General features: G+C 34.9%; 5 protein-coding genes across 5 annotated transcripts; 3 read left to right on the top strand and 2 right to left on the bottom strand.

Moving 5' to 3' along the window:
* Positions 1–27: 27 nt before the first annotated feature.
* On the top strand, positions 28–3114 carry LOC140747037 (uncharacterized). Its single transcript, XM_073079265.1, has 5 exons — positions 28–382; positions 816–992; positions 1503–1614; positions 2031–2120; positions 2434–3114. The coding sequence occupies exons 1-5, from the start codon at positions 173–175 to the stop codon at positions 2670–2672; spliced, it is 828 nt and encodes a 275-aa protein (XP_072935366.1). The 5' UTR covers positions 28–172; the 3' UTR covers positions 2673–3114.
* LOC140747038 (U3 small nucleolar ribonucleoprotein protein IMP3) lies at positions 3103–5261 on the bottom strand. The gene is made up of 4 exons (XM_073079266.1): positions 4939–5261; positions 4528–4739; positions 4045–4220; positions 3103–3272 (listed from the first exon to the last, which is right to left on the bottom strand). Exons 1-4 carry the CDS (start codon positions 5073–5075, stop codon positions 3249–3251), a joined length of 549 nt encoding a protein of 182 aa, XP_072935367.1. The 5' UTR covers positions 5076–5261; the 3' UTR covers positions 3103–3248.
* Positions 5262–5544: 283 nt separating this feature from the next.
* LOC140747036 (uncharacterized) lies at positions 5545–8353 on the top strand. Its single transcript, XM_073079264.1, has 2 exons — positions 5545–6202; positions 6509–8353. The coding sequence occupies exons 1-2, from the start codon at positions 5675–5677 to the stop codon at positions 6656–6658; spliced, it is 678 nt and encodes a 225-aa protein (XP_072935365.1). The 5' UTR covers positions 5545–5674; the 3' UTR covers positions 6659–8353.
* Positions 8354–9370: 1017 nt separating this feature from the next.
* On the bottom strand, positions 9371–11236 carry LOC140747035 (RNA-binding protein 45). Its single transcript, XM_073079262.1, has one exon. The coding sequence runs from the start codon at positions 10982–10984 to the stop codon at positions 9497–9499; it is 1488 nt and encodes a 495-aa protein (XP_072935363.1). The 5' UTR covers positions 10985–11236; the 3' UTR covers positions 9371–9496.
* A 294-nt stretch (positions 11237–11530) lies between these two features.
* Positions 11531–14636, top strand: aft (cap methyltransferase 2). Its single transcript, XM_073079260.1, has 4 exons — positions 11531–12255; positions 12567–12752; positions 13002–13122; positions 13201–14636. Exons 1-4 carry the CDS (start codon positions 11776–11778, stop codon positions 14487–14489), a joined length of 2076 nt encoding a protein of 691 aa, XP_072935361.1. The 5' UTR covers positions 11531–11775; the 3' UTR covers positions 14490–14636.
* Positions 14637–14873: the final 237 nt, after the last annotated feature.

The following is a 14873-nucleotide window of genomic DNA, read 5'->3' as shown; positions in this document are numbered from 1 at the left end:
AAGGTAATTTTATCTGCATCGATCAGCTGTACGCTGTAAATGACGGCATTGACAGTTAACGTTAACAATATAAATAATGACAAATCGGTATAAATAAAGAAATTCAATTTGCGTTGATAACATTTCTCGGTAAATAAAAAGAAACATCTTACGTGACAAATCATAAACCGATATGTCGGATTTATCTAATTCATTACGCCACGTCTCCTTCGATCAAGTGAAGGCAATAGTGGACTTCATGGAGCAGCACGTCGAGTTCGCCGAGGGAAGCTTGCGGACGCTGGAAGCGCGCCACACTTCAAAAAAGCTGTGGACCGAACTTACCAGGATCTTGAACAGTTCCCGCGCTGGCACTAAAAAGACTGCGGATGGGTGGAGCAGGGTATTCTTTGTAGAATTATATTTAAATTAGGAATACCAAGCCAAATATGCAAATTAATTAAATATGCTAGTTGATTAAACATGTCAAATGGCATGTATAGAGTTTTGTAAGGTGTAAGAAACAATACTTTCATAAGTATTCAGTAAAATTGAATAATATGGATATGGCTGTATAATTATTAAATGTGTGCAAAAACAAATGTATATATTTAACTATTTGTCTTCTCATACTTAACTTAAATTCAGTGGTTCATTTGGTTCCTAGAAAAATATTCAACTTTAACAAATATTTCAATTCAATTGATTTGCATCTACAAACCATAGATTAGTATTCTATTGATTACTTATCTATGCTACAAACATACAATCTAGGATTTGAAAGTTCAACCTTATAAGCCTATGTATCCTATATTTTCTAATATGTTTAATTTCAGTACTGGAGTGACTTCAAAAACAAACTAAAAAACAAGGTGAACATGTTAAAAAAGGTGAAGAGGCTGGGGAGCACCGCAGCTAAAAAGCAAATAAGGCCTCTGACCAAACTGGAGAAGAGGGCTCTAGTGATCCTGGGCCCACACTTTGAGAAGAAAAACTGTTATAATTCTGTTTCTGTTGGTATAATTTTCTTGTTTATTTTTTGTTATTTAGCCACTATTACATCTATCTTTATCAGGTTAAAAACCAAGGAAAAAGACACCCTTTTTTGGATACTTATCATCATACTTAATTGTGACATATTATATGAAGCAAAGCTTTTTTAAATTCAAGCAAGTTACATTAAAATATAGATCACTCTAGTGGCGTCCTGGCCATTAAGTGTTTCGTGGCTAGACGCACTAGTGGCAGATGATGTTTTAATAAGAGTTTGAAAATGAAGAGCAACTTATGAGAAGTTCTTGTATATAATGTTTTTCAAACTGGTGTCTAAAGTCCAGATATCCAAGTGATGATAATCAACTTTATTGTTATTCTTCCATCAATCTCCATTTCAGGTAGCAAGGTAAATATTATCAAGGCCTTCCAAGTTTCAGGGCAAGTAGTATTGGGATATGAAAAAAGTTGCAACGAGCCATTTGGTATATAACTATATTTGTTAGTATGAATAAATCTTCCTGTTTTAGGAACAATTGCCAGCCGTAGTCAAATTGGAAGCTTCCCAGGAGTCCCCAGAAATTTCATACATTCCCAATAACTGGGCAGTTACTGAGAGTCAAGATAATGATAAGGATTTAGGTAAAATATAACAATTATACCACTGTACCACTGCTGACACTCAAGTAAGCATGTTCTTAGCATGTTATAGTCCGCGCCAAACTTCAAGTCCGCTCTGAAGTTAATGTTCGCAGGTGTCAGTCAGAGAGCCAATGCGGTCGAACATAACTACAAGCATATATTACATAGCAACGTAAGGGCACATTAACATAGCTATGTATCACCGGACGGGTGCCGTGGGGGTCCCGCTATGTCTTCGTCCAGCTAATATCTACAATTGGCTATTGCAATGTGACTAATTTCTATATTCCAAGCAGACTAGCAGTTTGGCGCGGACTCTACTTAATAAACTAATAAAAGGTTTTTACGTAATTAAAAATTAACGAATTTACTTTCAACTCCTGCTCTATTTTATATGCTTTTTATATTATTTTTAGATGCAGATAATGACAGTAATGAAAATGCGGATTCTAATGATGGTTTAGATGCAGACTCAGATGATTCTACTGAAGAACCTCTTGTATGTGGTAAGATTACTAATGTATATTATCTTGAAAATAAATATTATTATTAAAATCACGTATCACACAATACTAATAAATCTGACAATACTGATAAGTGTTATATTTGCTAAATTTAAGTATAACTTAGAACTATAAACAACTATTTTTTACATTTTTTTTATTACACTACTCATAAAGTAGCCTGGTTTTGTCCAATCTGCATGCATTTCTCTGTCCCTGCATGTTAAGTATTTAATAATTTTATTTGTGGGCAAAAATATCCCAGACTTGTGAATATTAAAATTCACTTAACACATTATTATCTTCATCATTCTAGGTATATATCCCAAATGGTTAGTGGCAATAGAAAAGAAGCGGGCAGAGGCAGATTACATCAGAGCTAAGGCAGAGGAGCTTCGAGCAACTGCATCTGCCAAGAATGCCAAAGCAGCTGTTCTGCAGGCAGAAGCCTTGAGAAAATTGGCCGAGGCTGCTCAAACACAAGCAGAGGCAGTCATGAAGATTGCAATCGCTTTAGAAAACAGGGATAAAAGAGATGACATTATGATTATATGAACTGATTTCTTTTTGAAAATGTTTTATCAGGACGCATGTTAGGTAGTTTGATGATGATAGCTACCAACAAGATGATTTATTAGTGTAACAGTATAGACTATAGAATGTAGGTGTGTGATCTGTTGTTAACATGTCATTAATGAATTAATTCAATTACATATTTTAAACATTTCAGTATTACTATGTTGTTGATGCATTTTAAAACCATTCCATGTTTTATATTCCTTACAACATGCTAATTGGAATATGGATATCATTAACAGTTTAATAAGTAATAAGTTTGGTATGTAAGATTTGTATATAGTTTTATAGACAGGTGTAAATACCTGAAGACTGATTTCACTAAAGTTATTTGAATATTATAAGCATATTTAGTATTTAAAACCCATAATGACAATCATATAAGATGTAAGAAATATAAATGAATACATTTTTTTAAGGATTTAAAGCTTTTATTTACAATATTTCTCTTCCCTTACTTTCATTCTTAAATTACAAGGCATTTTTAAAACATCCAAGATGACACTTCAATAAAAATTAAAGTCCTCTTCCATTTTATTTGAACATTTATAACTTTTATAGCATATCAAAATCGTCCCTCTGAAACAAGCAACAAAATTACATTTATTTGTATTCTGTGACTCAGCTTACAGAAGGTGGTAGAACCCTTTGTGGTTTGACTCCGGTGGCACCACCACCACACCTATTTCTACCTAATAACAGTAGTGTTAAGCACTGCTGTGTTCCGGTTTGAAGGGTGTGGTAAGGGAGACAGACCTTTCCAAGGCGTTCCAGCTTAGTCCTCAGGGGTAGCGGCGCATCTGTGACCGACCTCAGGTAGGAATATCTAATCCTATCTGGGGTTGATTACAGATGTCCATGGGCGGCAGTAGCCACTTACCATCAGGTGGACTGCATGCTCGTCTGCTACACTTATATTAAAAAAAAAAGGAATAACTTAACATCAGGTTACAGATATAACATAAAATTGCTAAATATTGCTATCCTATGACATGGGGCTCTTCAAAAATGGTGCAAAAAGAGCTCTCCTCCAAAGCCATGTGATGCATTATTGTAGTGTTGCAAATGTCAATAGATGACAGTGATTGCTTTCCATCAGGTAGTTTATTTATAAATAGTCTCCCTTGAGACCCTTGAGTCCAGTCCTCAAGGGTCTTGATTCTTATTGGGGGTGCATTACAGATGGCCATGGGCAGCAGTAGTCACTTACCATTAAGTGGAATGCAAGCATGTCAATAATAAGTTTCTTTTCTTATAGTTAAAAGGCTCATGGCTATAGGGTAAGGTGCCACGCTAGCAAGTGCTAGTTGTTAGACCAAAAAATAAAATATAATGCATATAAAAAAATTACCAGTTCATTGTACTCCATAACATGTTTCCTGATGGCTGAACCATCAACCCATGTGACAAAGTCTTCCAGTGACCTTGTGATGAGGAAGGCAGGGTCTTTCACCACTTCTGGCCCCACCCTCACATGACCTTGCTCAATGAACTTTGTGGCTTCTTTCAGGTTTTCTGACATTTTATCTGCAAATTGAAATAAAGCCAATGTTCTATGTATAGAAGACTAAGATAAATATGGCACCATAAAAAGATTTATGACAAGTTAAGGGCCCTAAACCTATGATTAAGGTGTAAGAAGACATTGTAGTTGAATTATAAAAAAAACTACATTTCCTCAAACTTGGACAAAATGACAGGTTTACCGTACTATTTTTTATATTTTTGGCCATAAAAAAAGAAATCCCTTCTCAAAAGTATTTATTTGTAAGCATGACTTTTGACTATAATATTTTATCTCATGAAAATACAAGTCTGTTACTAAGGTACTTACTTCTGACCATGACAACAGGGAGTCTCCTCCTGCAAAAGGAGCTGGCAGAGACATTGACCGCTAAGGCCAGGTCCCATCGAGTGGGAATGAGCCCCATCTGGTACAACTTCTCTAACAGCTGGGCACTTGCCTCTGTCCGGAACTCTGCATTGGTGTCCAGGTCTTTGATTTTATTCGCCAGCTCTCGTATCTCTCGCGATAGTTTGTTGTATCTGGTGAATGATTTTGTTGCACATTTTTAAAGTAACACAACAATACACTGAACTCTATTAGTTGTAAACAATGTTATGGTTTACTTATTGCCGTCAATGACTAAAGTTTTTGAGCGAGGAGAAGTGGTTTCAATGACATTAGCAACTACAATTTTTTTAATAATATTATTCAATACACTAGACCGACTGTAATACGTACTTGGTATAGTCTTCACGCTTTTGTATATAATATTTCTTCATAACTTTAACTTCACTTAAGTTGTTGTCGACTTTCCATGATATGAAGTCTACCTTTTTTAGCAATTTTTGCTCATGAAACTTTAATTTTCGCACCATTTTTAGAGTTATTTAGAAATATTTTTCCGGAATCTCGATAGGATCTCAAAATTAATTCAAAGTTCAAGTAATTTCACATTTAGGCAATGAACAATAATAATGCAAAAGTATAAATAAAAAATGAAAAGATTTCCAAGCATGTACAATATTTTCTTTTTGTAACTTGACATGTGCTAGATGAAATTAACTGTCAAACACATGTGCGCGTAAACACAGATAATAAAACAACACCATATCAAAGACAAACGGCTCATTGTTATAAATATTATAAAAAATTAAAATAACAGTTTTATAACATTTCTGCTTAAAGTTTAGAGCAAATGCGCCTACCGTCTCTAAAATTATAACCAAAAAAAAAAAAAAACAGTATTTAGTATATTATAAATAATGTTTTCATCATACATTTTATAGTTATTCATTGGTTGAATATCACAAAGTGTAAACTACGCCCATTACCTGTAGGTAAAATAAAACTTAAATTATTGTCTATGATCATCGTGGAAATTGAAAATTGTGTTTGGCGTTTTCCTTCCGAAATCAATTATTTATTATTTTAACGGCTTTTGTCAAATAAACAAGTAAATTCAAAGACATTCAAAATGAGTTTCAATGGAAATGCTTTTCCAGAGTATTTGCAATCGCTGATTAAGCTGAACGAGCTACAAAAGATGACCGACGATCTCGATGAAGAATTAGCAGACTCCCAGCAAATAATGCGGGACATAAAGAACATATTTGATACAATTCCGAGCACTCATAGTGGTGAAGTGCCTGTGAATTCTGTGCGACACGAGGACTTGTCGCGGTTCTTAGTGGCCAGCCCCCCACAATTGCTAATGGAAGATATGACCGCTAATACCGCGGATGTTGATCTCGATGTTATTATCGCAAAGATGAAGGTGTACGCTGAGGAGCTGCGTCGTAACTTCATATCTTCGCAGCCACAGCAAGTGGCGCCTCGGGAAGTAGAGGAACTGGACCTGGGTGGGTACGCAACGAGCCTGGACCAGCTCGTGAAGCGCTTGGCGAACGTCACTCTGAACAAGCACGTTGAAACCAATAACAGAAATACTGAGTTGGAGGCCAAACTTGAAGAACTGTGCAAAGATGTCAATATGTTCACACAGGTAAGACCTTAATATCTAATTGACTTATGTTCAATTATTTGTTTGTATGTTTGAATGATCATCTAACATGTCGTGTTTTAACATAAACTAGTCTATTTGCGCAGTTGCTAATTGAGTATATTTTGAGCATGAGGAGTTATCCTCATGTTTTGAAAAGACCTTTATGGATGTTTAGGAAGACATAATATAATATATAGAAAATATATATAAGTGGGTTGATAAAATTATATAAATATTATAAAGTATGTAGTGCATGAAGTACCATTAGTATTTTATGTACCACTTAATTCCTGAATGCTTTTTCAGATGGTGGAAGCCAAGAAGACATTAAGCGAGACCAATAAGAACTGGACTCCGATGCAGGGTGACACTGATGCTCTGTACTACGACAACATTATTAATAAGTTGCTCGCTGGTATTAATGAAGTCACATATTTGCTTAAGAACAAAAATTAAATTGGACTTGAACAAGGTAGCTTTTATATGTGAAAGAGGTGAATATTAATGCTTGAAAGACAAAACTTACTAGGCAATGTTTTGTTAACTAGGCAACTTTACAGGAAATTGACTTAGTCTAAATATTATTATTTGAAGGTGGTAGAAACCTTTGTGGTTCGAATCTAACGGCACCATTGTCACACCTATTTTAGTCTCATAACAGCAGTGTTAAGAGTTGCTGTGTTCTGTTTGAAAGGTGTAGTAAAGGACACATAATTTTCCGAGGTGTTCCAGCTTAGTCCTCAGGGGTAGCAATTTAATCCTATCTGGGGTTGATTACAGACGTCCACTTTACATCGGATGGACTGAAAGCTCGTCTGCTACTTCAATATTATAAAAAAAAATCAAAATGAATCAAATTAACTCACCTTACTGCTGGATTAAAATATGTAACATAGATACGAGTGTAAAAATGTTCGAACCACAATAGTTCAAATCTTACTCTTGTAAATTTTACTTAATGTTGTGTAGTAAGGATTGCCTCTTAAGCAATTTTATGTATATGTTAACTTGTAGAATTTTGTAACCCTACTTATATAAGAGTTAAGTTATGTGATGAAGGGGTTGTATGTTTGAATTACATTTAGAAATTTCAATACAACTTAGAAAAACATATTCATTGTACCAATCAAAGTGACAATTTATATGTCCATGAAGCCATACTAATGTGGGTCATAAAAATAAAGCATTCCTCATACGTTATCATTATCAATTCTTTACATTTTGGCATTTTACATTTTCATTGTGATAAAACATTATTTTATTGGCAAACATTTTATATAACCACAACCCTTTATTTTAAATTCAATACCATCAGTTAGATTCCTAGGGTGAAAACCCGTAATTCATGCTCTTTAGTAATAATCAATCTTAAACAATTTTTGGTAACCAAAGTTTACAATTTCAGCCTACCTGAATGTCAAATGTCAGAATTGTGGTAGACTAAATTGGTTAGGATTGAATATTAATAATGGGAAATTAGTGTATTAAAGTATGTGTGGTACTGTTCTGTAAACGTCAGTGATCCAGTGATTGATAGATATGTATATTAATTATTATGAATGTCCCAATCTTACTATTGTTAGCTGTAAGTGTATTGTTGTTTTTATCCAATAAATTAGCTTGTATGTGATACAAAATCATAAAATATTGATATGTAATTGAACAAGAAAAGATTGTGATTTTTTTAGATGCCATGTAACTCTCAAAGAATATTTTCCTGTTAGTAAGCTTGTAACAAGACTGATTTTTCAGATTGTTTAGTGCAATGTTCAATTAGGGATGATTGAGTTAAGTTTGTCTTTCAACAATATTGGTAATATTTATTTTTAAGCCAAAGAGGCATGTATTACTTTTATACACAAGGAGACAAAAGATAGTGTTTTTGAAATAGAAATAAAACTATTTACAGTCAACCTACCCATATATAATTATATGTAAATTATAAAATCAGCATAGACCTGTGTATTAATAAATTTTAAAGGCTACAAAAATGTTCTGATATTTGTAATATAATTATTAATTAATGTTTGATACATGGTTATTATTACACTTTATTCGAAAGCACTTGTGTGCATCTTTTGAAGAATCCTCAGTGATCTATTATAATACTCTAGTGTAATTTTTATTGATTAAACTTTATATATTGGGAAATTATTACTTTTCATTTCTTTAACATGTTTTTATGGAGTTAATAAAATTATTCAATTACATGAATGATGCATGAAACCCTTGTTACTCACACACACAATTCAAATTACATCAATTTCAATGATTGCTGTTAAGTTGAACTGATAGATTTAAATATAATAACTTGCTTGAAATTAGTCATAAAGAGATACATTACACACATTGTATTTAATTTTTAAATCATCATCATTATCAACCCATTATTGTCCCACTGCTGGGCACGGGTCTCCTCTCAGAATGAGAAGGATTAGGCCATAGTCCACCGCGCTGGCCAAGTGCGTATTGGTAGACTTCACATACCTTAGAAAACTTTTTTTTTTAAGAATTCTCAGGTATGCAGGTTTCCTAACGATGTTTTCCTTCACCTCTGAACCTCTGACTTCTCGATCAAGATGCCGCGAATTTTTAAATAAAAAACATTAGATGTAAAAATATAAAGTTTATTGTAACTAAAATTTTAAATCCCAATTTATGGATCCATTTAAAAAAAAAATTAAAGCTTAGAATTCTAAGATTTTATATTCTAAGATTAACTTTTGTAATCCTTGTGTATTATGAAATTTACAACAAATAAAGTATCAATAAGAACTGAAAATAAAAGTGAAAATTAAAGCCACTCCCAGTCAGGTCTCAGGTCAGATCCAGTTGACAGAGTCAGTCATCACAACAGAAAACAAAAAGTAAAATGGTCAGATAAAGTAGATCATTATTAGATAAAGTCTTCAAACCCTCAAGTATGTGAAGATTGAGAAAAAGTTTTATGGCTAGTTTACATTAATCCAAAATATAGTTATATTCTAATTTTGCCAGACATGTAGTACTTACTACATATAGTAATTTTTTTTTACTATATGTAGTAAGTACCAACCTTCAACAATAAAACAATTAGAATGTTACTAGAAACAACAAATGTCATCAAAAAATTTGATTGGCATATGCAATTGATTGTTGCTTAATTAGCTTTGTAAAATAAAAGTCGATTATGTGGAAAATAGAATATATAGTATATTTTCAATTTATGTGCTTTCAATGACTTATTTTGTGGGCTTACTGGGTCCAGAAATTGGTAAACTGTTTATTGAGTACCATTTCTTTAAAATGTAATATTTATTCTATTCTGTTGTCTAGTTTCATTCTTTTCCTCTCAGTGTCGTGCTCTTTATCACAAAGATCTTGATCATCATTCATGCCAAAAGTATCATCTGATGGTCTTTCATTGGCCTCCATCACTTTAAACTTCACTCCAGCAACTACAGCTCCATTTAATAATGCCATTGCATCGAGAGCAGACCTTGTGGAGGCATATTTTACAAATCCAAATGTTTTGTTTGGGAAAGTTGATATATGGATGAGGTTACCAAATCTACAAAATACATCTCTTAAAATGGGAAGAGGGGGCGGCTGGGGTTTGCATACTATAAAAAGCCTTAGGGCCACCTCACTGCTACTACTAGCCATGGGTTCGGGAGGAGGCAAATCTACATTGCAACTGAATTTCGGTGATTCTTCCTTACTGTCTAATTTACTGGTAGCTGCTACTTTAATTAATGTCGATGCTTGGGCTATTGCATCTGCTAACATTGTTAAATCAGGGTTAGAGTTGTCCATGCCATTTTTGAAACTATTTATTATATTTGTAAGGTTATTAGCAGCTTTAGCAAGGGGGTTTTCATCAGGTTTAACAGTTATTAACTCTCCTGATGGGAACTCAAACTTGTTTAACCTCTCCACAGCATATGCAGCTGCCTTTTCCTCTTGATAAGTTATAACAGCCTTACAGTAGCCATTGTAAACATCTGCGGTGTACTGACACTGAACCATTCCTGGAATAACATTGAACAAGTCTTCAATATATTTTTGAGGCACATGAGGACTACAATTAACGATAATGGATTTATAAGATTGCGGGTTTGTTGATATAAGTGAAGTGATATTATTGTCATCTCTAGTATATTTAAAAGGGTCAGCAGGTCTGTCTTGGCTTCCTGTGTGCAAGTTATTAGAGTCTAAACTGTTTCTACTCCTTTTTAGTTCATCTCTAGGTACTGCAAATACAGGTTTATAGCTTCTATCGCATTCCTCAAATGCTCTCGCTGCATCCACAAAGTTATCATACTTTACATAGGCAAAGCCTTTGTTTTCGTCTGTCAACTTATCCCTCTGTAGAAACACTGATGCCACTTTGCCAAAGTTTTCAAAATGCTGGCTGATGTCAAGCTCGGTCGCGGCCCGCGGCACCTTTATAAAGAGCCGGGTGTGTCTATCCTCAGAACTACTCAGGGGCTTTTCATTCTTATTTGTAGCTACCATTACCTTCATGAGTTTGCTTTCATTTTTTATTGTCTTTAAGTGCATTTCTCTGATAGCGTTCGCGGCGGAGGATGTTTTGCTGTATCTTATGTACGCAACACCATTAGATTCGCCTGTGACCCGATTCTTGGGCATGAACAGGTCCTCTATAGTGCCAAAGCGCTCAAAAGCCGGCCTTAAATCAGTCTCCCGTAAGCGTTTGTCGCAAACAACGAATATCCGCGAGTGAGGGGGTTTCTCCTCCTTGTGGTCGTCATGTCGTGAGTTTGGTTTCCAGTTATTCATTTCACTTAAGTCTCGAGTAACGGGGTCTCGTCGTCAGTATGCTTTGTGTCAAAAATACGGTCAATCGTCACGCTAGATTCATCAGAAAACTAGTGTAATGTTTCAATTTTATGGTATGTTCGTTCTTGTCCAAGTCTTTCTATAAGTTTATAAATAGTATTAGGGGTATTTAGTTCACATAATAAAAGTAACATTAACGAAAATAAATCGTCCAAACAGAAGCAACATGAAGTAAACGTCACTGTCAAAGTGTCAGTGTTTTGTCATGTGTCATAAGCATAACAGAAATACAAGGTACTCTTCTCATTGGAGTAAAAGTTATAAAATATGAAGACGTGTCTTGCCACCTTCAGAAATATTGATCCACATTATAAATAAAAATATAAATTAATTTACTGATAATTTTAATGAACAGGTACTTAATTTAGGCACTATACTGGTAATCATTAATTTTAGAATAAATTCATAGAAATATTAATATATAAATCAATACCATTATCTAGCGTACGTGTATCCGAAATACATTGATTGATCATTTGCGTTCATGTTTTGCCGACTTCTTTTGCTACAAGTTGACATTTCCTGATATTCATTTTTGTAAATATTGTGATTATATGTGATGTAGCACTGCATTTTATCTAAATATTGTATGAAAAATGGCGTAGTTGCCATTAAACATTGAAGATCGCGTTTTATAGTGGCCGGAGCTGGATTAATATCAATGATATTAACAAAGACATTGATTACTTTGTAAATGAAGAGAAAATAATTTATCAATATCAACTATTAAGATGTTTCATAAACCTGATAGTTATTTCCGGCAGAAGTACTACAAGGAAGATTTCGAGGATGAATTAAACGATTTGTTCAACAAAAAGTTTCAGTTTCGTTTTAACAGCGAGTGGAAGTTGCCGGAGCGCGACCTGTGGTTTACAGCGGCGCCATGGAAAGTGAAATCGTTGGAGTCACTGAAATCTCGGTTGAATTTTAATAAGAGCCAGCTGAACGACTTTAGCATCGAGGAGTGGAGCAGCCACACGCGGCGTCGCAACCCGGCGGGCGAGGTGGGCTGGAAGCTGCGTTGTATCGTCAACCCAGAGTTCCTGACGCAAGCCTGGACTAAGTTCTACGAGTGTGCGTGCACGTACAATGTCGTGCCACTTGAGGCTATCGCTGAGAAGCAAATCGTGTCGCTACACCTTTGTGAGGCGCCTGGAGCTTTCATTACATCCCTCAACCATTTCTTGAAATTACGCCATCATGAATTACAAGTAAGTACTAAAACTTTTTATTTTTTACTGGCTCTTAAACTATCGAATTTAAAAGTATACCGATATAGACATCACTAATCGTAATATGATTTAAACTGTGTCCATAATATTGTTTTCTTCTAATATGAGCTGGAGTTTATGAAAATATACACTTGTACATATGAATTAAATGGTTTAATAATTTAAAGTAAATTTTATGTCCATTCGTCTATAGGTAGATGTTCTCATATACATTAAAATATGTCCCATCATTATTGTTTTAATAATTGACATCTTCAAAGCTTGTTGTAAATTATATTTATGTCTTTCAGTGGAAATGGGTAGCAAACACCCTGAACCCGTATTACGAGGGCAACTCCCCCTCCAACATGATCAGTGATGACAGGTTCATGTTCCACACCTTGGACCATTGGGACTTTGGAGAAGACAACACTGGGAACCTGATGGAATGGAACAACTCCCAGGCCATTGTGAAGAAGGCAAAGGCTTTAGGAAAGGTTGGGGATTATTATAATATTTATTTAAAAACTGTAAGCTGTTCCGCCTTTACCCTTAAGGCACACGGGGCCTGTGACTAGGGTGCCCAATGTGAAAGGGGCCTCAAAAAGTCAATACATTCACTTACACAACATGCTAAGTTTACATTCAACATTTGTAAATTGAAATGTTGGTCATTCAGTAGGATTTAAATTTTTCGTTATGTTATTTCTAATTGTAGAAAATCTATTTAATTAATATTTTTTAAGGTATTGCTGGTGACTGCTGATGGGTCTATAGATTGCCTGCAGAAGCCTGATGCTCAGGAAGAAGTTACGTCTCCACTCCACTACTGTGAAATTATCACGGCCTTACAATCACTCAGTCCAGGTATAAAATATTTATATTGTATCTTTTAAGTATAATGAGACTAACACAGATTTTTAACAAATTGTTTCAATTTTACAGGAGGCACCCTCATCTTCAAACTGTTTACAATTTTTGAGCACTCCACTGTAAACCTTCTGTACCTTTTAAACCACTTATTCCTGGAAGTCAACATATACAAGCCCGTGACCTCTCGTCAGGGCAACTCTGAGGTGTATGCCGTTTGCCTAAAATTCAAGAGCAACATTAACTTGGAAGAGTATCTTCCTATCTTAAAATCAACATATGGAACGGATCTTTACTCTAAGGTATCTATGTTCCCATTGGAATCTATCCCAGAGACTTTTTTGAAACAAATAGAGGAGTGTGAATATTACTTCACAACAGTGCAATGCCAAGTGATCAACAACAACCTCCAAGCTTATCTGATGCAGAAGAACATTGCCCTCCACAGGGACATGAAAAAGATAAGGTCAATTGTCGCCACAGAATTCATTTGGAAATACAACCTAAAGCCTTTGCCGATTGAACAGGAGATCCTCAAGGGTGCATTGCATGAGGAGAATAAGATAAACACAAATCCAAGATACCATCGCGGCTCCTACACAGAGAGACAGTTGTACTCCAAGTTGTCACTCAAGGAGAAAACCAAGAATTTGAGTGCTTTCCTGCAGGCCGAGCTGCTCTCCAACCCCATGATCTTGATCAATGAACCACTGAAATGGATGAACAATGAAGCCAATAAGGCAATAGAACTCAAGTTCACATATGGGCGCCCATTGCAGAAAATCAACAGCTCTAAATTCATCCTGGTCCCAATATTCAAGCTGTACCTTCAAATCCTGGCTGAGGAGGAGTTCAAGGAGATTGTCCTTCAGAGAATGAACAGAGGACAAGTGAATGCCATAAGCCAGTTGGGCCGTGAAATATCTAAAGTTTTACTGCTTCCTGAATTTCAGTACAGGGATAATTACAACACATATGAGAAGAACTGCTTCAGATCAATGCTAAGTACATTGAAGGATCTGGTTGTGGGGGAGACGCTCATCTTGCAGAACTACAACACATTGACACACTTCAACATCAGTGTGCTGTACATTCTCTCAAAGGTTTGCTTTGAGAAAACCGGGTTGGCTTCATGTGGCAGTATAGTTTTGAGCAAGTTGCTGGATCCTGCTTCCCTGGAGATTCTGGACGCTATAAAAGATGAGTGTGACAAAGTCAGCAGTGAGACAAAGGATGTTCTGAATTCACTTCCTGTCCAAGTCACAAATGATGGTGATTTCTTCAACAATATTGTCTTCTACAACAATACTTTCTATAGAAACCAGTGCACTGAATATCTGATGCTAATTGAGCAATCTCTATAAAGTATTTTTAATATAATATTATATTATTCGACTTATTGACCTTTATAGTAGAGGATATTTTTTTATTTAATTCTATAATTATTGTAAATCAAGATATTTTCTTGTTCTATGTCATAGTGTGATTAAAAACATCTGAATGTTGTGTTATGTACACTTTTATTAATCCTTAAAATTATTTTATGTGTAAGTCATCAAGTTATAACAATATTCCTGACGTATTCCCATAACACCTTAACATGGCTTTTGCGAAAAAGGTTTAAAAGCTGGAGATGCAGTAATTGCAACTTCTTTGGCCTATCAAACGTCCATATGGTGATGGTGACTATTATTAATTTATTATCCATCAGATAACCTGTGTATTTTATACGAAAATATTTAAAACAT

Source organism: Epargyreus clarus, unplaced genomic scaffold (genome assembly GCF_041222505.1).
Source record: "Epargyreus clarus isolate Ecla_fem2 unplaced genomic scaffold, WU_Ecla_fem_2.2 ptg000014l, whole genome shotgun sequence".
Classification (NCBI taxonomy): domain Eukaryota; kingdom Metazoa; phylum Arthropoda; class Insecta; order Lepidoptera; family Hesperiidae; genus Epargyreus; species Epargyreus clarus.
The sequence above is the reverse complement of the archived record's forward strand: the minus strand, read 5'-3'. Positions and strand labels throughout refer to the sequence as shown.